Below are 24,098 nucleotides of genomic sequence, written 5' to 3' on the forward strand. Positions count from 1 at the left end.
CTCCATTGACAATAAAAACACAACGTTTATTGTATAAATATAACTCGATCCGCTGCAAGAAGACAGAGTGCAAACCTAAAAAGAATAACTTTTTAATTATAATATTGTGTTAAACTTTAGCAAAGACTTTAGAGAAATCTGTATAAACACTTAAAATCCAGCGGAGAAGGCTAACATTTAATTATCACTAAAAGACAGCTAAATTTGACACAGTAGAGCGAACAGAAACAAACCCTGACGACGTTATTGATTAATTTACCTGCAAGAAAATATCTTATCTGTAACGGAGCACATCTTGGAAATGGTGGAGATTTTAAAATTATACTTATATTTGAATAATACATTCTTTTTACCACCTTTAAGAATAGGGGTAACGAATGTCTGAAATAATGTTACCTGATGACAGACTTATTGAAGAAACGCTTAAGTTGATAAGCAAAGGCAGGACAATTTTTTATAAGTACAGGCGGCAGCCAATCAAGATCAATTTTGAAAGAAGGCTTGATATCACAAATAGCAATATCATCCTACTAAAAACACAGTGTTGCAAAATTTAAAAAAGAAAAATTGTTAGCAGAAAAAATAGAAGTAGCTCCAAGCTCATTATGTACAAAATTAGATTTGAGGAAAGTTGGAAGTTTCACCAGCAGTGCATGCCGACTTATCACTACAGCATAAACCGGAAGGAATGGCCGGACACCCCATTCTATATTTCACAAGCATGAACTTTTGTTAAAGAGAATTTCCGGTCTTATTTATTTTGAAGATTCTTCAACCGTTGAGGTTCTTAGCACACACAGGCAACTTACATATACAGATAATATGTATATTGTTGTATATTTTTAATGGGGATATTATGACAACAAAATTTTGAATGGATTTATTAAATTTGGAAAAACAATATGTAATCCCGAAAATAAATCATCTCATTTAAACCCAAGTGCAGATCGTTGAATTTTATAATATCACATTAAATAAATTAAAAACTTAATCCGTCAATAGGTTTGACAGGAGCGAAAAAATAAGTATCAAATATATATGGAGTAATGGAAAACAAACCGTCAAGGAACCTAATATTTAAATTGTCGTTGAGAAAATTATGTCAAGAAACCGATGAAGACTATTTGAATGAGAGTTAATTTGAATCAGGTTAAGGCTAGACAGGCTGTCAATGAGATATAGCTCGTGAGAAGACTAAACATTGAAGAGAATAATGACAGAACTATAGGAATTACTGAACCAGACAATATTTTTTAGAGTAAAGTCACCAAGAATAAAAATATTATTCAAACTCAAGTAATTTAAAACTTGTGGAATATTAGTTGCATAAATCTTATATAACTGTAAAGAGCTACATATTAGAAAGGATGTAGAAAAAAAAAATGAATAGAAACACATTGATACAAACTCAAGACAAAATTGAATTTTGAGTCGAAATACACACTGTCATAGTAACCAGAATTAAGACAACTCTCAACAGTAACGAAAATATCAAAACTCAAACCTGAAGAAATGTACGAATAATATTTGATTTACGTCTAATACTAGAAAAATTTGGATAGTTGACCTTGAGACAAGAACAGTTTAGGAAAAGTGCAGAAAACGGGCGAGCAAAATTTTGATTAACAGGCGCATCAACTAGTCCGCAGCATTTTTTTCCTTCTCTTTGGAAAAGTTTAAAAGGCCCAAATTGATGCCAGAATTTCGCTGATATCTGCAAATATTTTCAAGCCTTTAATTTTGCGAATTTCAAGGCTCCAATTTCTGCCACACCCGAACTTCTGTAATTGTCCAGTATACCCTAAACATTGTAAACAGCGTCGGAGACTATATAAAATATAAACATACATATATAAATGATCAGCAAGATTACCTGAGTCTATTTAGCCAAGTTGGTCCGTCTGTCTCTATCTATCTATAATTTTGCACAGAATTCATTTATTCCCTAGAAGCTGATCATTGTCTGAACGGCGAATTAAGGACCATTATAGCATGCATATAGCTGTCACACAAACTGATCGATAATATCATGTTCTTTTATGGAATCTTTTTATGTTTGTGAAGGGAATCTTAATTTCCGTTCAACCGAAGTTAATGTTTTTTCTTGTTTAATATTTGCTAAAATTACCCTTTCTAAAACATAGCAAAACTTTTTTCAGCCCGCAGCAAATTGTAGATTGCAGCGTAACTTTTGGGAATCAGGGATGTACTGGTGGATCTTTAAGGAATACCCTTAAATATTTGGAAGCGACGGGTGGATTGATGCGCGAACAGGATTATAAATATGTATCAAAGGTAATAATATATTCTAATGTAATGATTGTGATGAATGTGGATTTATTTCTTAACTAACTAGCTCTTTACCCGCGGCTTCGCCCGCAGTGGAGCCATTAAATAAGTATGAGAGATAAAGGGTAAGGGTATAATAATAGAAATGAGTCAAAATGATAACTAAATTTTATTGCTTGGCTGAGATCAACAATTCTTAAAAATTACTACAGACAATGAAGTTTCAACACCTTAAAATATGCGTATTGAAATGCAACAAAAAATGTTAAAATATATTTCACCGTAACAAAAATAAATAATTCTGAATTCTAACAATTTAAAAAAATAAAATACAGAGTGTTAATCTATATATATAAAAATCAATGCCACTTTCTTTGTAATTTCATCACTCATAAACGGCTGAACCGATTTGGCTGATTTTTTTTTTGTTGTATTTGTTATTATTAGGAGAAGGTTCTTATGTAAGAAAAAATTACGAAAATTGCCGGAAACCCTTTTCTTTTTCCCATACAAACGTTTTATTTTGTATATACATACATACATAAATATGTAAGTAAAACTGATTGTTAGTAACGCTAACGCTCGAGAACGGCGGACCCAATCTTCATGAAATCAGAAGTTGTTCGCTGTGGATCTGGAAAGGGTTAGATATAAAAAAACCATATACTTTTCATAAGGAAAAGTCGAAAAATTGGAAATTTCCAAAAAGTGACTTTTCATACACCTCTTTTTTTGTTTTGTTTTTCAATATTTTGATTTGTAAATTATTTGAATCGTTCAATTTCGGTCGCTTACTTTTTTATTCCGGAAAAGTTATTGAAAATTATTCAGTGAAAACTTTATGTGTGTTTCAAACGAAGTGATCAATTACAGATTGAAATTTGTTACGAAGCAACGAAGACATCGCGCTAATATCGGTCGGCGTTCTTTTTGCCATCAACGTATGGCAGCTCAAGACACAAGAACTTCATGAGACTCCCACGATGCGATGACATATGTGTAGAATTATGGATCGCTGTCAATCAGCAAGCGATCATCACGATACTACAGCAAGACTTTTCAAACAGCTACGGTGTTTGATGAACTTTATCTTGAAGCAACGTATGTATATACAAGTATGGTGCAGTCAGATGCTGGATGTACTCTGTTGAGTTGCAAAAAAGAGGTTTGCCCCAGGCACACATTTTTCTTTGAATGGTGGATGGTGGTTACACCAGATCAAATTGATGAACTTATTTCTGCCGAAATTCCTCATGCAGAGAAAGATCCATTATTCTACGAAGTGATGAAAACCAATATGGTGCATGGACCTTGCGGACACCACAATCCCACTTGCAATAAAGGCACGAAACACTATCCACGCGCTTTTCTTTCGGAAACGCAAACTGGAAATGATGGATATCCACTCTATCGTCGTAGCTCATCAGACGACAATGGCAGGACATTTACCATTCAACTTAGAGTAGTGAATATCGAAGTTGAGAACATATTGATCGTACTATATTCTCCACTGTTGTCTAATTCACACTCAAAACTCATATCAATGTTTAGTATTGCAGTTTGGTGTAATCTATAAAATACGTTTGTAAGTACAGTGTCGGACAAAACATATTGGACTGATGGCTATGAATGCTAAAAATATGTGGTATTCTCCAAAGTACAATTTTTGGATATCAAAAAGTACTTAATTATAAAGGAATATTAATTATTTAGTGAAACAATGAAAAACCATATAATTTTTTTTAATAGTTTTTATTTTATACGAAAGAAATTACAAGTACCCAACATTCACCGCGACAAAACATATTGGACTAGTCGGGTTTTTTTGTGATAAGGCTCGAAAATCCCGTTATTTTCCGACGATTTTGCATTCTCTCCGTAATTTGAACAACGACATAGAAAAACACCATCATTTTATTTTAACCAAGAATCTTCATAAAAAAAGTTGTGACGTCATTAAAATTCTATTTATTTCGAAGAAATTAATAACAAAAAGTGACCATGGCTAGAAACAAACATTCAATTCTATTAAAACAATTAATTAGTAAAGACTACATGAATGAATTATCACAAAAAGACATTTGTAACGAATTTTATATCAAAAAATCCACAGTGACCTTTATTATAAAGAAATTTAGGGACAGTGGATTTGTGGAAACTAGCCATCGTGGAAGACCACCCAAAGCTAGAACAGGACATGATGATTCAAAAAAACTTAAAGAACATAAATAGTTTCCTGATATGTCGGCAGCGAGTGGGGTTAAAGCTTTAAATTTGAAAGTTCAAGCCGTACTGTACAAAGAAGAGCGTGTGCAGGTGGGCTAACAAGTTATTGGGCTGCTAAAAAGCCTTTTATATCAAGAAACCAAAGACTAAGAAGATTACAATTTGCTCGGGAACACATCAACTGATCAGTAAACCAACAATAGAAAACAATACTTTTCTCTGATGAAAAGAAATTTTGGTTGAAAAATTCAGACGGAATGAGAAGAGTTCGCCAACCAAAAATAAGATCCCCAATACTGCCAAGGTTTGGTTAAGCACCTTGGAGGTGGCAATATGATGTGAGGACGTTTTTCCGAGCTTGGCGTTGAACCTCTTCATGGAATCAATTGCAGTATGGATCGATTGATATACAAGGATATTCTTGAGAACGTGATGCTTCCCCATGCCGAGTGGAATATGCCACTTTCATGGTAATTTCAACACGACACGACCCAAAGCACACGTCAAAACCAGTGGCAAATCGGTTCGTAGCTCAAAATATTAATGGCCTAAAGTGGCAAGCTCAATCGCCGGATCTCAATCCTTTGAGAATCTTTGGTATATAACAAATAGAGGGATAGACGAGAAGGAGTGAATGGAGATAAAAACAAATTGTTCGAAGCTGAAAAACAAGCCTGGTTAAGCATTCCAGAAGGAGTTATTAACAATATTATAGCTTCTATGCCAAATGGATGCAGTGAAGTAATAAAAAATTATGGTTATGCTATAAAATATTAAATAACAATCATTATTCCAATATGTTTTGTCGCACTGAATATTGAATATGTTTAATTTTTTTCGTATAAAATGGCAAGGAATCAAATAATTTCTACGGTTTTGTATGTTTTCATAAAATAAATAGTTATTCTTCAAATTTGAGTGATTTGTTTTTATATAAAATGATAATTGCGAGAATAGGAGATGATAATGTAATTCGTTGATATGAGTCCAATATGTTTTGTCCAACACTGTACGTCATCAAAGGAACCAATATGGCGGTTATCGGTCTTGAACGATACGGTCGATACGTGAACTGCAATAAAGCGCTTTACTTCTGCAATTCATGAACGTTTTTTGACTGTTGTGCGTCTCGCAGTTTATTTGAAGAATGGCTAAAGAGTGTTTTTCAACCCAGAGAATACAGTACAGCCAGCGAAAACACTTCCAATAACATTGACATTTTCCATAATACAATTGCTAAGTATTTGGAATAGAAGAAAATAACTGCAACCAAATACGCCGTGAAATAGATTATAAATGGCTCAGTAATCAGTCGTTGAGTATGTATAATACCACGTGCATCCCTAAAGACTGATGTCACAACCTTTCCAGCCGCCTTTTTCGTTTTTCCACGCCTGAAAACCATCACCACCAACTTCATCATGTGCAGTCCACTAGAATGACTGTCGATTGGACTCCAGCGGGAAATGATGGAGCTATATTTCTTTATTTATTGCGATTAGAGAGTACTTAAACACTTCTCAGAATTAGTTGTTTTTGTTGGATTATGAACACCTACTTTGCAACTCAACGGTGGATTTCCCTGAGCCCAAATTCAACAGTATTTTTCACAAAAAAACAATGCTTTATTGACACATGAAATGCTTTATGCTCGATTTTTTTAAACTAACACAAGTTGCTTCAGAAAAATGCTATATCTCATTAACTAATAGTTATAATCCAACTAATAGAAATCATATAGATGGTAGTAGTAGTATTATCTATGTATCAGCCACAGTGAAGCGTGGACGGGTCCTCTAGTCTAGTATATTTTTGTAGACCATGTTATAAGTTTTCCCGTCGGGTGCAAATATGTGCAAATTCTGGGCATTAGATACACGTGAACAGGCTACATAAAGTTGACCATGAGAGAAGCATGGGTTTTCTAAATGAACTCCTGCTACCTGTAATGCTTGTCCTTGTGCCTTCTTTATAGTAACAGCAAAGCTAAGCTTGACGGGAAACTGAACCCTTTTAAATTTGAATGGAAAGTCAGTGGGAACAATTGGTATCCGAGGTATTATAACACTATTTCCCTTACCGACTCCTGATAAAATAGTAGCACCAAGTATGTTCTGTCCCAATTTTGTTATCCGAAGCTTTGTTCCATTACATAGCAGAGGAGCATCTAGATTTCGCATAAGCATTACTGGTACATTTAGTTTCAATTGAAGTTTATGTGACGGTACACCCGATAGTTCAAGTGAATTTAAAATCTCCACAGGATATGAAGTACTTAGTTCCGTATCTACAATTGTATCCATTGACAAATATTCCTTAATTTTTCCCTGAACCTCGTTTAAAATATCAGTGTTGATCCTATTAACAATTTCATTTCTTGGTGCTAATATTGCTCTTGCACACAACCACTGATCACTACACAAATTTTGTCGCAATTCCGGAAAAACATTAGTAATGGAATCCACATCACTTTCTACTAAATTACAAAATTCTCTTGACAGTAATATGTAGTCTTCAACGTCAACATCTAAACAACCATCACCAATTTTCAACAATATTTCTGCGTAAAGTCCTGAATCCACGTCATTATGAAGATGCTCTCTCATATTCGTTTTCAGGCGGAGTTTTTCAACTGTCGACCATAAGCGTGATGATTTAATTCACGCTTGAATTTCATCTGCTGGTGTCCCCCTCTGAATCACTGGGAGGGTTTGACGGAAATCACCAGTCAATAAGCCAGCCATTTTGGATATACCAGATTTCCGCTTCCGTGGCATTTTCTAAGAAAAGCAGAGTAGGAATTAACATCAGCGAGTAAGATCTAAAATAATAAAATTACTGCTAACCACAAAAATTACGGATTACCTCAAAAATTTGAATAGTTTTATATTGCATGTAACAACTCTAACATTATTATGTTAATACAACTCTAACAAATAATTTCGACCAAATTAGTTATCACAAAAACGGTAGTCACGGACTTTTTTTTAGATCATTAAAAGAGAAATAATTCTTTCATATTCTATGATGCTAGTGCTGCGTACAATAGTTAATATAATAATTTGTTTGTTATGTTAGCTTTAATAAAATAAATAAAAATTCTTTCATACATAACTTTTGTGTATCTTGAACTGCTTTCGCAGCGCAAGGAACGGCAGCCCTCAAAGATAAATAATTTCTCCCCTTTTTTACACATACCACTGTTTCTTCGCAGCGTGATGCTATATAGCCTATAGCCTTCCTCGATAAACGGACTATCCACAAAAAGAATTATTCAATTCGAACCAGTAATTTCGGAGATTAGCGCGTTCAAACAAACAAACTCTTCAGCTTTATAATATTAGTATAGATATAAAGCGTGGTCCATTTCGAGGTTCCCTACTTTTTTAAAGAAAAAACACAGAAACTACAAAATTAATGGGGAATGTTTAATATAATGCAAAGGACATTTTTTGGCATTTAGTTTTTGAAGATTTTCTCTTACAAATGTTGGCCGGCTGGTTGGTCTCAGTTGGTCCATCCATTGAGTCCTATGTTCAATGATTCGACCGAGCATTTCGACTGCTAACTGGCGAATGACACTCGTGATGTTTTGCTTCAAGGCTTGAATCGAAGTGGGGCTGTCCGCATAGACTATAGGTTTATATATTCCTACAAGAAAAAGTCTAATAAGATCTTGGTGGCAAATCGACCGGCCCAAAAATTGACATTATCTGCTCAATGAAGTGTACTTTCAATAAATCCATTAATTGATGCGATGTGTAGAAGGTGTCGCTGTCTTCTTGAAACCAAATGTCGGCGAGATCACGAGCTTCAATTTCAGGGATCAAATAGTCGCCATTGACGGTTACCTTCTTATAGCCATCATTTTTGAAGAAATATGGACCGATGATTTCACCAGCCTATAAACCACACCAAACCGTTGTTTTTTTGTGGATGAAATGGCTGTTCTTCATGAGGCCCTTCGTCCCCAAAGGCGGCAATTTCGCTTGTCTTCATACCCATTAAGCCAGAAATTGGCCTTATCGCTGAACAAAATTTGGCTCAAAATCGTTGACTCTTCTAGAAACTTTCCAAGAGCGAATAGAACGAAGCTATGTCGCTTGAGAAGGTCGAGCGGCTTCAGTTCTTGTACAAGATGTATTTTGTACGCTTTCAATGTAAGATCTCGACGTAAAATCCGTTAAGTCGTTCGATACATCAGTCCTAGAGCGAACAGCGCAGAATCTCCATTGTCTTCGTGTACACTCTCAGCTATGTTTTTGTCACTGCGTGCTGGATGTGATCTATTCGGTCAAAGATTATACAATAACAAATGCTGGGTCTCAAGATGGGTGATGATGTTGCGCATACGAGTAGTACGCTCAGTAGGCCGATTATATTAACCATAAGTTGAACGAAGTCCGCGAAACACATTCATTGCAGAACGTGAACTTTCTGCATAAAGTTGACAATTTGTAAACAATGTATAGGCGTAAGTTTTTCCATGATGAAATTCCAAAAACTACTGAACAAAAATAGCATGAGAGCTATTAATGACTCCAGCGTCAAAAAAGTCTATTGAAAAAAGTATCTCGGATCACCCGTTAAATTTCACGACGCCCACTTTTAAAAATATTGTAGCGTCCTTGGCGGCAGAAATTTCTATAAAACAAAATGATGAGTTATACCCGAACTTAGCCCTTTCGAACTTGTTTATTAATCAATTTGGATATTTATGAGAATTTAATTATTAGAATCGGGCCGAAACAGTCCATGATCTAGATCCCCTATTCGTAATAAAATAACGGGTGTTTTAAAATCCGAAAGCATGCGGAATCTGAATTAAAACCGATAAAAAATGTAGTAGATGTCATGAAATCAGATATGGTTAGATTATTACAACATATTGCAACAAAGTATAATAGTTCACCTAACGATTGTTTGTAGCACATTAAACTACTATACTTGTACATATGTACATATATTAATGTGTATATGCGGTCAAAATGATGAAATAGTGAAATCCCGATGTCTGTTTGTCCGTCTGTCTCTCTGTCCGTTTGCTGTGCACACTTCAACTTGAATAAAAATTGAGATATCTTAATGAAACTTATTACACGCGCTTCTAGACAAAAAATGGAACTAGTGATCGTACATGAGCGTGATCGAACCATTGTCAACGCCATTAAACGAAAAATTTTATAAAACGTCATAACGAAGTGCTAAATTTAGATACCGAACTGCAAATTTGGCATACAGAACTGTAGCTGTATTAATTAGGGGCCCAATGGGTAAAACGTTTAGAAAATGGGAGATGTCATGCTGTCTAACAGGATTAATGTACATATCTCCAAAAGCATCCATACTAACGAACCAAATTCACTCCAAACAAATCCCTTAAACACTCCAACCGGCACTGTAAAAATTTATGAAATCAGATGATAAACCCGTCCACTCTTTATATAACGGTACTGTTAAATACTAAAATAGCGATAAATCAATAACTAAATACGAAAAAGACATACAATTATGCTCCCAAAATGGTTTAAGAAGACTTTAAAGGGGGGGAGCTTGGGAATTTTCATCGAAGTGATCGGTCAGTGCGTGAGGTCTATATTTGAAACTCAGAGGATCTTTCTCTGATAAAATCGTGTCTGAATGTCGAAAAATGGGATGATCTTATACTGCATACATATATCGGGCAAATTGTGGGTTACCTCAATGAAATTGCGTTTTCTCATAACAGTATATCTATGTCCATAAAATGGATACAATTAGGCGAAAAATTTACCTAGACTCCTTATAATTAATATCAGGATTTTCGACCATTCGGCTGATCTTACTCCATATGATTGGTGATAATGTGTGAGGTACCTTAACGAAACTCTGGGACATTTTATCAGTATGTGGGCTGCAATTTGTGTCTCATAGTAGCAAAAATATGGTAGATAAAATGGAGTCCATAATACCCAACTGGGCACTACTTATTATGATTTTGGTACCTCATCTCTCACGTATCTCATTCCATGATGCTTTTAATATAATTTTAGCTAACGCGAACTAAAATACGGCAACAAAACAAGTCTAAGTTAATGACCTTCAATTTACAGGTAAGTCTAGAAAATGCTAAAATTTATTATAATTTTTGACGGGCTCATCGAATAATGGATTTTTAATTCTTTCGTAACATTTTTTAATACAAAGTTTTGCCAGCACCGTAAGAAATTTCGCTGGATTTGATTCTTACAAGTTGCAAGAGTATACCGTAAAATGCTCAGTTACACCAGAACTAAGCCCTTGTCCTTTTGACGGTGTATGCGAGCTGAAAGCGACTCAACTGTCTCAGTGGTAAGTTTCAGTTAAAGTGTAATTAGAACCACCATTCGTTTCCTTTAAATCAATATTTTAACCAGAGTCCTTCTTCTTTATATTGCATTAGCTTTTTGCCATCAGGTGCAAAAGGTAGTGATGCAAATCGTTTTGTACCAGCCGACATTATATCGCATACGATATATATATCGGTCATCGGTATCGTATATCGGTCAATATATAAGATATCTAGAAAATGTAAGGTCATCAAAAAATTCGAAAGTTATTATATTAGATTATGATATCTTAGGAAAGTATTGACCCGATAATACTCATTTCCAAACAAGGTTCTTCCTAAATTGAAATAATTATCTGACAAATTGACCATTTTTTGTGTAAAAAGTCAGTCATATACACTGCCGTCCACATTTTTCATATATGGGGTGATGTTTAATATCGACAATTTTGTTACATCACAGACTTATAGGCACTATATTTGCAAAGCTACATCGAGCTTCTTAGTGACTCCAAGCTTCTTCAAATGATTTATAACGGTTTGATGACTACTATGCCGGTCTATTTCGACCAATTCAGCGATTTTATCGCAATTTTCGACGACAGGCCTTCCGGAGCGTGGCGCATCTTCGACCACCTCTACAAGAGAACGAAAACGTTGAAACCATCGTTGTGCGGTGGAAATGGAAACTGTATCGGTTCCATAAACTGCAGAAATTTTATTGGCGGCTTGAGATGCATTTTTACCTTTATCGTAGTAGTACTGTAAAATATGCCGTATTTTCTCTTTATTTTGCTCCATGTTTGCGACGCTATAACTCACGAACGACTTAAAAGAAACGACAATCAATCAAACACGTGTTGGCGTGTACAAGTATTTTCTAAATATTTTTCATTCCTCTAAAATGTAAGTTGAATCTTCAGATTCAACTACATACATACATATTAACATGCATAAATACATAAATAAAGAAATATGCATAAGCAAGTAATCATCTTTTAAATTCCTTTAAAAATGAAATCCAATGCCACTGTTATTATTTGATATATTTATTTAATATATGCCGGGTCGTTGATGCTGAGGAATGTCAAGTCAGCACAACGGCTCCAAGTAAATTTAGCAAATAACATTTTTATAAAGAATAAAATGATTATTAATAAACTGAACGGCAAGCCGCACAGTACGGAAAATTAGCGGTAGTTTTTTATTCAAACGGAAAATATGTAATTTCTGATAAATTACATATAATATCGTAATTGGCGCAGTCGGTAATTCGGTGTTCCCCATTTTTCTACTATACATTGTAACAATTTTAGTGCGTTGAAAGCAAAAGTTATTCTCAAACTTATACTAAATAAATAAAATATTATGAAGTAAATTAAACTATATAAAATACGCTAAATAAATAAATTGAAAATAAATTATTAACAAACTTTTCTAAATAAATGAAAGTTACAAAAAAAAAATAAAAATAAAAGAAAAAATATTTTTTTAAGGCGTTTATGTAAAGCATATACAATTTCGCATAATTTGTTGAAGTAAAAAAAAGTGAACTATAAAATAATTTTATAAAAATTATATGTAATTGTGTACCAGAGATATTTGTAAGTGCAACATCAGCAGCAACAAAAACAACAGTAACAAAAGCAACAACAACAACATTAACAAAAGCAACAGCAACAATAACAGTAACAACATCAGCAAAAAACAGCAACAACATTAACAACAACAACGACACCAGTAACAGTAACAACAGCAACAACAACAGCAGCACCAACAGCAAAGTATATAAAATAATATTCAACTAATAATTTAGTAATTTAAGTAGTAGTTTTCTTTGAAGCCATTACTTTCTTTGCAAAAAAAAAAAATTATACTCACTAAATGTTTCAATCAATTCAAAAACAATACCGTTAGAAAAAGAAACGAACAGACGAGAAAAGAAACAAGCCAACAGAGTTGCAATTGTTTTATAATTTTTGTTGCAAAAAAAAATAAGAAATAAAAAAATAATAAAAATAAAAAATAAGGCAGAGCAAATAGAAATGCTAACTCGATGCTTGGCATCTTTAACACAGATAGCTGCACAAAATGCAGCAATAAATAAACTTACAATTAGGCAAAGAGTCGAAAAAGACTTAAGATATGTATCTCCCTTTGAAGGAATTGTAAAAAATTGCCATCTTTCATTGAAGCAATTGACAGTGTACGAAGGGACTATGTAGGACAGGAAGAAATAGTATTCAGGTTTATTTATGTTTTGAAAATTGGTGGATCAGCAAAAAATTTTTTGCAAATTGAAAACTCACCAAAAATAAAAGAAGGTAACGACAATGAATCAAACTTAGAATTGTCGGAAACAATTCATTCAGCAGATGAAGAACTGCTTGAACACTTTCCAATTAGAAAAGAAATTGTAAATAAATATAAAATTCAAATTATATTAACATATAGACAAAAAGAGCAAATGCAAAGACTCCATGGAAGAAAAATAATTTAAATAAACCCAATGGATGAAAAAGAAGAGAACAAGGAAACATTAAAAAAATATATAAAAGGAAACGGAATAGTAGGAATATTTTCAGAAGTATCTGAAGCAGATTACCACAAAATACAAAAACTACTTATTGAAATGTTTGCTCAAGATAGAAGTTTAAAATTTATAAGAAGAATTACATAAGCAAATATCACACACAAAAGAATCTATGCATAGTGGCATAAATGAAACCTATAATACATTAAAAGATAAAATATATTTTCCAAAATTCAAAGAAGAAATACAATTGATAATAAATAATTGCCAAAAATGCCAACAAATCAAATACGATAGGAAACCCATTAAACCTAAATTTCACCTAACTGAAACTCCAACCAATAAAGATGAGATACTTCTTGTAGATATATTTCATTTCAATAAGCAATCATTTGTAACAGTAATTGATAAATAAACAAAATTCGCAGCAGCTTTCAGAATAACAGACAGAAACTGGAGAGCTAAAAAAACAATAATTATGGAACATTTTGCGAAATTCGGTAAACTTAAAAAAATTATTATGGATAATGAGTTTAGAGCAGAACAATTAATAAAATATTTAAACGCCGAAAATGTAGAAGTCCATCACACAAAACCAAATAGCCATACACGAAATGCAGACATTGAGAGACTGCACTCAACCTTGTTGGAAAAACTAACAGGGATTGAGGACTCTAGTCTTTCAACAGAAATGAGGATACAAATTGTTATATGCAACTATAACGGTAGTACCACTCAACTATCAAATGTTCTCCTAGGGACGCCAAAGAAAACATTTGTCCATCCATATTACAAGATAGAATAAATACAGTAAAACAGAAAACAATAGCCAAATTAAATCAAAACAGAGAAGAATATATAGAAAACAGACAAACAGGACCAATTAAAAACTACAAAAGAGTACGGCATAAAGATCAACCATATTTCAGAATATTTCCTTTACAAAAAATCCATCCGGCAAATATAAAAAGACCAATGAAATTGGCAAACATAGAAAATCCAAATGAGAATGATGACGATTCATTCAGTCTAAGGGCATTTAATGGAGATAATAACATTTAATTTTTTTTTCTACATTTAATTTTTTTTATTCTTCTAGAATATACCCATGGTAAGAGATGCCTGTCGTAAGAGGCGACTAAAATCCAATTTAATTTTTTTTAAATCAAAACCCATATACATTTTTACTTTTACAGATGACGATAATAGTTATTTTTTAACAATAATCATATCATTGGTGACAGCACTTTTGCAAATTACACCAATAATAGAAGATGCGGGGTATACAATTATACAAACAGCGGACATAGAAATAGTTAACGAAATAAGTACAGTTATACATACTATAAATCCGAACAAGATAGCAGACATAGTTGATCAGGTAAAAGAAAATATTGAAAAACTAAATATTGAAAATAAAGAAATTTTGTTTGATGATATACAAAATATAAAAGCAAAAATCACATCTATAACACCGAATATCAAAAAGAGAAATAAAAGAGGTTTGATAAATATAGGAGGAATAGCATATAAATGGATGTTTGGAGTCATGGATGATGATGACAGACAAGACATTTTGAACCATTTAAAAATTATTGAAGAAAATGGCCATAATGCCATTGTAAATTTAAATAAACAAATAGTAATTAATGAACATTTAAATAGATCACTAAACTTATTAAAAGGAACTGTAGAATCAGATGGGAAACAAATAATAGAAACTTTAAATATAATAAACAAAGAGGAAAATAGAATTGAAAGAAAAATTTTGTATAATGATGAAATGAATAAACTAAAATTCATAGAAAGTAAAGTTTAAGAAATACAAAATAATATAGCGGCGGCTAAATACAATATGGTACATCCAAGTATGTTAACTAGGGAAGAAATTGAAAAATATGAGATTGCTTTTTACAAACTAAAATTATCAAAAGTAGGAGCAGTAGTATACAGAAACGATACAATAATATTCGCAATTCGGATACCAAGAACATTTTTTCAAACTAAGATTCAATTAATAACCCCAATGCCAAATAGAAATAAGTTACAGATTATTGAAAAAGAAAAATTCGTTATAAAAATTTGCCGAAAACTATTTTGATTATGTACATAGAAAATAAAGCATTTAAAAATCTAAATTTGAGAAAAAACTGCATATTTTCAAATACTTGCGAATTTAAATATAATAACAAAACATCAATACAAGAAATAAGCGATGACACAATATTAATAAGAAATGCAAAAAATGATGCAATAAAACAAAACTGCGATGACGGAAAAATTGTATTAAAAAATAACTATATAATCAAATTTGTAAATTGTAAAATGGAAATTTTAAAACAAGAATTTAAAAATAATAAAACAGAATATATTCATACAATTATATAACCTGCCGAAAAATTAAACCAAAACTGCACACCAAAATTAACATTCAATGATATTGCAATCAAAAATACAGAAAACATAAAGAAATTACAGAATTAAATTACCATAAAAATGTATCATATGGTATTAATATAACATTGATAACACTGTGATAGCTTTAAAAAAAAAAAAAAGACAAGACCAAATTCGACGGTTTCCTCCTATTTCGGGTCCTACGAATCGAACTGCATTATTACTTTTTTGAGTTACAATCATGGTTTCATACAAAAATTTTTGTTGAAGTTTTTCATCAAAGTGGCCCATTGTAAGAGAAAGGCACATTTTCTTCGGTCTCTAACTTTTTTAATGTTGACTTTTTTGGTAAACTTTCTTTGGCAAAGCTTCTCAGAATAAGTCCGTCTTTAAGATCTTAGATGACTGTAAGCCCCAAAATCAATGATTTTTGTGTCCTTATAGCCAATATGTCGAAAAAACTGAAATTTAATTCATTTTTTTTAATGTTTTTTCCCTCACGTTTCGTCAATATTTTAATTTACCCTTTGATACATGATTATTGTGTACAAATCAGCAAGCAACGAGTCAAGCTTTTTGCCGCTGTACCAATGCTCAAGGGGGGCGGCGACTTGGTGAAATCTTTCTCCATGCTCATCGGATTCAGTCGGAACTTGCTGCTCAAAATGGTCCTTGTGATGGTGAAGGAAATGAATTTTTAAGGACATATTCACACCTATTTCTTCAAAAGCGTCCACCATGTCATCCACATATTTTTTCCAATCTTCAGACCGGTGCACTCCTAAGCAATGGTTTATAACGGTCATAACGGAGTTCCAGGCAATTTTTTCATTTGGCCTTAGAAGTTCTCCGAATTTTGCGTTTTTCATAAGTTTTCTTATATCGGGGCCATGTTGGAACTTATAGCAATTGGATTGTGTTATCCACATACAGCAATCCTGCTTTTAAACTATTTTTCGACGAGTCAACAAACAAGCGTCATTGCTCTGGTTTGTACTCACAGTTCATGTATTGCATAAGACCAGGAATATTTTTACAATACGAAAAAGTATTGTCGCCATTAACCTCAAAGAAATCTAAAAGCTCCTGCTGTCTTTTGCGGTATCCATACACCTTCACATCTTTAGACAATGTATTTACCGATCGAAGATGATGTGCTGGGCAAATCGCTTGTCTTTGCGATAATTTCAGCTGTCGGACCATCGTATTCAAACGGGCTTGGGAAATCTTCTAGTGACGACATGGGCTTTCAACTTCGGTTGGGTTATACATTGAGAGTAGATCTGTAGGCTCGGTGGAAAATGTTGGCGAAATATATCTGTCAGTTGGACTTGGACGTCTTGGTATTGGAACATTTTCTGAGTGAGATACTGGTAGCTGTGCAGTGTGTAAACTGTGTTTTTTTTTTAGTCTTGCAAATTTGTTCTTGTACTCGTAGCAGTTACCAGTATGACGCCCTTGTGGATCTATTCAAATCATTGGGATGCCGAACCCCATTTTTAGGCACAGTCTTTTTGACCAGTTATGCAGGTTGTTGTTGCATTGCGTGCAAATGGTATTTGCCACCCAATCTACGTCTCTTATAACGGGCAAATCGAACTATTCCTCGTAGATGCCGGCAGTTCCCGAAGATATTTTGCGTCTACTCCGAGGGCTTGTAAATTTTCCACATAAGTAAGTAGCAGAACTACGATGGGCCAACTGGAAACTTATTCATTTTAATTTATTTTCTTAATATACAAGGCACCGCGAAGTCAAAGTCAAATTAACTACTGCAATCTATGCTTAAATTTTGACTCTTAGGCAAGCATTTAACGTTTCTTTCAAACGATACTTGTTGTTATTTCTTATCAGTGCAGTGGTTAAAAGCTTGACTCGTTGCTTGCTGATTTGTGTTGGACATTGATAGATGAGTCTTATTAAATTTAATTTAAATATTGTGTACAAATTTATGATACTTATTGATAACACTTAAAAGATACAAAAAAAAAATAAAACAGCACACAAACATATGTAGTTAGTGTAGCTTTTTTAAAAAATACAAATTTGGTTAAGTTTTTTTTCTAATGGTTAGTTTGTTCAGAACGTTGTCTTTGCGTAAGTTTCTTACTATTACAAGATGTCACTTAATGTATAAGTATCAAAGGGTAAATTAAAATGTTGACGAAACGTGGGGGAAAAAACATTAAAAAAAAATGAATTAAATTTCAGTTTTTTCGACATATTGGCTATAAGGACACAAAAAACATTGATTTTGGGGTTTACAGTCATCTAAGAACTTAAAGACGGACTTATTCTGAGAAGCTTTGCCAAAGAAAGTTTACCAAAAAAGTCAACATTAAAAAAGTTAGAGACCGAAGAAAATGTGCCTTTCTCTTACAATGGGCCACTTTGATGAAAAACTTCAACAAAAATTTTTGTATGAAACCATGATTGTAACTCAAAAAAGTAATGATGCAGTTCGATTCGTAGGACCCGAAATGGGGGGAAATCGTCGAATTTGGTCTGGTCTTTTTTTTTGACTATCACAGTGTAATCATTGTAATGGTAGTAGTAGCAATCCTAGTAATAATATTAAAGAAAAAAACAGCAAAAATAAAAATTGTAAATACAAGAACTCAGGAGAGTTCAAACAGTAACACTGGGGGAGTTGAGTCGTCAAAAGACTCCACCACTTTCAAACTTGTCGATATACCAAAAAAGACAAGTATTTTCTAAATATTTTTCATTCCTCTAAAATGTAAGTTGAATCTTCAGATTCAACTACATACATACATATTAACATGCATAAATACATAAATAAAGAAATATGCATAAACAAGTAATCATCTTTTAAATTCCTTTAAAAATGAAATCCAGTGCCACTGTTATTATTTGATGTGTTTATTTAATATATGCTGGGTCGTTGATGCTGAGGAATTTCAAGTCAGCACAACGGCTCCAAGTAAATTTAGCAAATAAGATTGTTTAAATGAGTTAAGCATCCACCCCCTCTACTCGGTAAAACTGGCGCATCCTAATGCTACATCGCCATTCACCACAGCTGATGACGCTACAGCATAACTCAACACATCTACGAAAACCCACGTAACAAAAAGGATGGGCAAATGGAAAGCAGGTCAATTCGTTCCTCACATTCCGACCATCAACATTCGATTCTCCACTGCGCCGCGGAAACTTACTTTCGTCTCACACATTTCGGTACGCATATTATCAACAGCACTTCAATTTTCGTTTTGCGACACCCATCCCACGCACAGCATTCAAGTGTAATAAAAACGTTCGACTTCGTCACCACCCATCTCCGCCGCGCTACAGCTGTACACTTCGATCGCCGTCGATCCTGCGCGAAACGCTCAGATTTTAATCCCAAAGCAGCCAGATACTGTCTCGCTAATGTTCCGGTTAATCCAATTCGACCACGATCCGAAGCAACTCGATCGCTAGCACCGGCATCATATTTTTTATTTAAAATACCAAATTAGTGCTTTAAATAAAATTGTTAAATAAAAACCTAAAATACAGATATTTTCATTTCAATCACAGCAGTGGCGTGTGTTCCCCAATAAAATGGGTATATATTTAAACAAAAATGTTTATAAAGAATAAAATGATTATTAATAAACTGAACGGCAAGCCGCACAGTACGGAAAATTAGCCGAAGTTTTCTATTTAAACGGAAAATATGTAATTTCTGATAAATTACATATAATATCGTAATTCGTGTGAAATGAGCTTTCCAAAAAGGTATAGCATGACCCGATGCGACGAATAAAACTAGAACTACGCGATTTCAGCTCCAACTAGCGAAAATACCGCAAGACTTTTTTGACAACCCAATATATGGAGCATTGGCGGGATTGTAATCAAATTTTAACCATTTTCATAATTTGATATTTTAAGGACAATGTGTGGAAGGTCTTGTTCTCAGCAAGTTTGGTTGTTTTAGCTTTAGTAGAGATGTGCACTTTTGAGATAAATATTTAAAACCACGCTCACTTTTTTCATTATTGCATTACATTTATTTTTTTATTGTGTAAAAAATTTTACTTTATTTTATAAAGAGAGGGCCATATAATTTTAAATTTCAAAAGTCAATAAAAAAAAACGGCTTGATATTTTTCAAAGGTTTAAAATTTATTTAAAAGGTTGTTTTATGAAATTTATTTGTGGAAACAATTTCAGACAAATGACCACCACGGCTGAGTTTACAGTAGCTTATCAGATCCACCCAAGTTTGGAGTACTTTCTCGATGGTTTCAGGCCTTACGGCAGCTACAGCAGCTTGAATTTCGTACTTTAGATCTTGAATTGTTTCTGGGTGGTTGGCGTAACATTTATCTTTAACAGCTCCCCACAGAAAATAGTACAACGCGATAAATCGCAGCTTCTGGGAGGCCAATTCACATCACCTCTTTTGGTGATTATGCGATTTTCGAAGATAGGGCGTAAAATATTCAGTGTAGCGTTTGCTGTATGGCACATAGCGCCGTCCTGCTGAAACCAAATGTTGCCCAAGTCTTCCTCTTCCATTTGCTTGAAGAAAAATTCGGTTAACATTGCGCGATATCGCTCACCATTGACGGTTACGGCGGTTCCTTCTTCATTTTCGAAGAAAAATGGGCCGATGATTCCACCAGACCAAAATCCGCACCATACAGTGATTCGTGCTGGGTGCATTGACTTCTCGACGATTACGTGCGGGGTTTCTGTGCCTCAAATGCGACAATTCTGCGTGTTAACGTAACCATCGAGATGGAAATGAGTCTCGTCCGAAAAGATGATTTTTCGGTAAAATTGACCATTCTCGGTCAAACGATCTTCTGCCCAATCTGCGAACCGTAGACGGCTCTGTCGCGACCCATTTCGTAAATTTTAGACTTTTTACTGAATATCTGTCACTTTCCGAATGGTATTTGACGTTTCCAATGTCGAAATATAGATAATTCAAATTTAAAACGTTAAATGGCCCAATTAATTAATTACTTTAAAAATTATGGACCGTGAATGACTTCATGCTCAACGACGTACAAGGTGCGTTTCAAAGTAAACAGGACTCTCTAAAAGAAACAGAACAAATGGTTTCTTCGGCAAAATCAATTTATTTTATTCAAAATAGTCGGACGAGTTTTAGCTCGTTGACCAGTATGGCCGCCAGTATGCCGGTGCAAGTGTTTTGAATGGCCTCTACGTCTGCATAACGCTTTCCTTTCATAGGCAAATGCATTTTTCCGAAAAGAAAGAAGTCGCACGTTGCCATATCAGGTGAATACGGGCAGTGGTAAATGGTTAAAATGTGATTTTTGGTCAAATAATCGGTCACAAGCGTCGATCAATGAGACAATTTTTGGTCGTCAGTCAATTTATGCGGAACAAACCGTGCACACGCTTTTCGTAAGCCCAAATGTTCGGTCAAAATGCGATAAATCGATATTTTGGAGATATTGAACTCCACTTCCATGAATTTCAAAGATGATTTCGGCTGGTTTTTGATGAATTCACGCACAGTTTCGATAGAATTTCCAGTGATCACCGATTTTGATTGGCCCGCATGTTGATCGTCATTTATGTCCTCACGACCACTTTGAAAAAGTTGAAACCACTCGTGCACTCTGCTACGGGATGGGTAATCATCGCCATAAACTTGTTTCATCAATTTCGGTAAAAGTTTTACCCATTTTAAAACAAAATTTAATGTTGGCTCTTTGTTTGAAGCTCATTTTCGCCCCGATAAGACATACATACTGACACTTAAAACACAATAGCAGATTCTAACGCACCAGTCGATACATAGATGGCGCCACCATGGAGCGCTAGATTCAAAAAATCCTGTTTGCTTTGGAACGCACCTAGTATATATGACACCTCATTAAAAAATTATTCAGGCCGTATTGGTTGGATTGGAAAGGTTGATTTCGGTATTGTAAGCTCAATATTAGCCAAAAACTTTTTTGGGTGAACATTATTTTTACCGCCAGGACTTTTACTTAAACACTTAAAAAACTAATCTTTTATTCTTTGATGGCCGGAACGCCCTTGGCTTCATTAATTAGATCTGCCAGAACTTAATTTAAATTAACTTTTTCGTTTTCTAATAAAAAATTAATTTAATTTGAACAGAAGGATAAATGTCAATTTGCCGCCGAGCTAGCTGTTGTAAATGTAACCTCTTGGGCAGTACTCCCGACTAAGGATGAAAAAGCTATAGAAGCGGCAGTAGCTCACATTGGACCGATACCCATATCCATTAACGCATCACCACGAACATTTCAACTATACAGGTAAGTTTCAGTTTTTTCACATATTAACCCAAAAAATGTTTCTATTTGAGCAACTTATTTAAAGAAAATCAATTTTTAACGTAAAGACTTTACTTTAAAAGATAAAGATCAAGTTCAGTTATCATGGGAGCTAAAAAAATTGATATTGTCTGCCTATTCGTCTTTCTATGGAATCGATAGCTCCCCACAAAAATTAGAAAAAACCGAGTTAGAGCAAAAAGAAGTTTCCATATAAGAACTTGATTTTAATCGTACAGTTTGTGTGGCAGTTATGCCTTTTACAAAAATCCATGCCAAATTTTGTGAAGATATACATCTTGTAAAATCTAGAAGTTTTTCATACCTAAAACGAAGCGAGATAAAGTTTGTATAAATGATCAGGATGACGAGACGAGTTGAAATCCGGGGACTGTCTGTCTGTCCGCCCGTACGTCTGTGCAAGCTGTAACTTGAGTAAAAATAAAGATTTGGATGAAATTTGATACAGATGTTCCTTGGCGAAAAAGTAAGGCGGAGTTCGTAGATGAGCGTAACTGGACAACTTTCACGCCATTGAACGAAAACATATAAAGTGAAATAACTAAGCACTTTAATGATATATGGGACTGTAATTTTCCACAGGGGTTTGCAGTAGCAAGGGGCACCTGTGCAATAACAATTTAAAGACAAAGTGGATCGCCCTCTAATGGATTAAGTGTACACGTCACCAAGACCACTAAAGCCACAATAGTCAAATTCACTTAAGACTCTCACCGACAGTGTGAAAATGGATGAAATCAGATGATAACTCCACCCACTACCCATATAACGGTACTATTAAAACAGATTAAAGTTTAAACTTTAAACCCATAAATCAATTTCAAATCCTTTGCTGATGATATGTAACAGATGTCTCTAGGGTCAAGCACTAGTCGATTAAATCGTTTCACATCGACCTTGGACATTTGTGTCAACATTAACCCTACAAAATATTTATAGAGATCTGTTTGCACTTGTTGTCCCTTTTTGAGCCAAATTCTTGACATTTGCGGGAAATTTTGCTTTTCTTTTTTAATTCCAAGAAAAGTGCGGCTGAGGACCCGTCCACGCTTTACTGAGGCTGACACATACATAGATAATACTATTACTCACTACTACCATCTATGTATATGGTTTCTATTACCCTGCCAACCATGAGCGGGAAAAAAACCAAATAATCAGTGGGTAACAAGGTGGTAAACGTGAGGATAAACATATAGAGTGTGTCTTAGGCCGAGCGAATATCCTACCGTCTTTTCCCTTCACACGTACGTATACATGTGATCATACATCTCTGTTGCGCTCATTCAGCAGTGTCATATAAAAAAGTATATCTGTCCTGCTCTAATATCCCTAATCGACGGCTGATGCAGGGTTGTATTTTTTAATTCCTACTTTTAAAATTTCAAACCAAACTTTTAAATTTTTAAAATTTTTATTTTATTTTATTTTTCACATATTCCCATAAAATTTTTATAAATTATATAAATAAAAATATATTATATTTAAAAAATTATTATTATCTGAAAAAAGATTGAAACAAAATAAAGGTTATTAATAATTACATTGAATTTGTAATATCTAAAAGAAAAAGAAAGATTAATATTATAAAATGATAATAATATCTGAAAGAAAAGATTAATATTATCTGAAAAAATAAAATATGTACATTAAATACAAATAGAATTTACTCTGAAAGCAAAGATTAATTAAATAAAAATAGTGATAAAATTTGAAAAGAAAGAATAATTAAATAAAAATAATAATATCTGAAAGAAAAGATAAATATTATTTGATCATCTTATGCTTATATAAAAATGAATCGCAAAATGTGTTGGTAAGCACATAACTCAAAAACGCCTGGACCAATTTTGCCAATGTTTGAAAATTATTCAGTGAAAACGTTATATGTGTTGCACACAAACTGATCAATTACAGTTTGAAATTTCTTACGATGCCACGAAGAGGTCGCGCCAATATCGGTCGGCGTTCTTTTCGGCATCAACATACATTAGCAGCCTAAGGCACATGACCGAGTACTCCCAGG

The 24,098-nt window shown here is 33.8% G+C and overlaps 1 protein-coding gene across 2 annotated transcripts in view; it reads left to right on the forward strand.

The window, feature by feature from the left end:
- Positions 1 to 24,098, forward strand: part of LOC125779386 (procathepsin L) — a 323,484-nt gene that overhangs the window by 134,040 nt on the left and 165,346 nt on the right. For both annotated transcript variants that reach the window (XM_049460725.1, XM_049460724.1), the window contains exons 4-5: positions 2,160 to 2,295; positions 21,873 to 22,033. In XM_049460725.1, the coding sequence (XP_049316682.1) occupies positions 2,160 to 2,295; positions 21,873 to 22,033 (297 nt within the window). The remainder of the gene's footprint in view (positions 1 to 2,159; positions 2,296 to 21,872; positions 22,034 to 24,098) is intronic.

Source organism: Bactrocera dorsalis, chromosome 6 (genome assembly GCF_023373825.1).
Source record: "Bactrocera dorsalis isolate Fly_Bdor chromosome 6, ASM2337382v1, whole genome shotgun sequence".
Classification (NCBI taxonomy): Eukaryota; Metazoa; Arthropoda; class Insecta; order Diptera; family Tephritidae; genus Bactrocera; species Bactrocera dorsalis.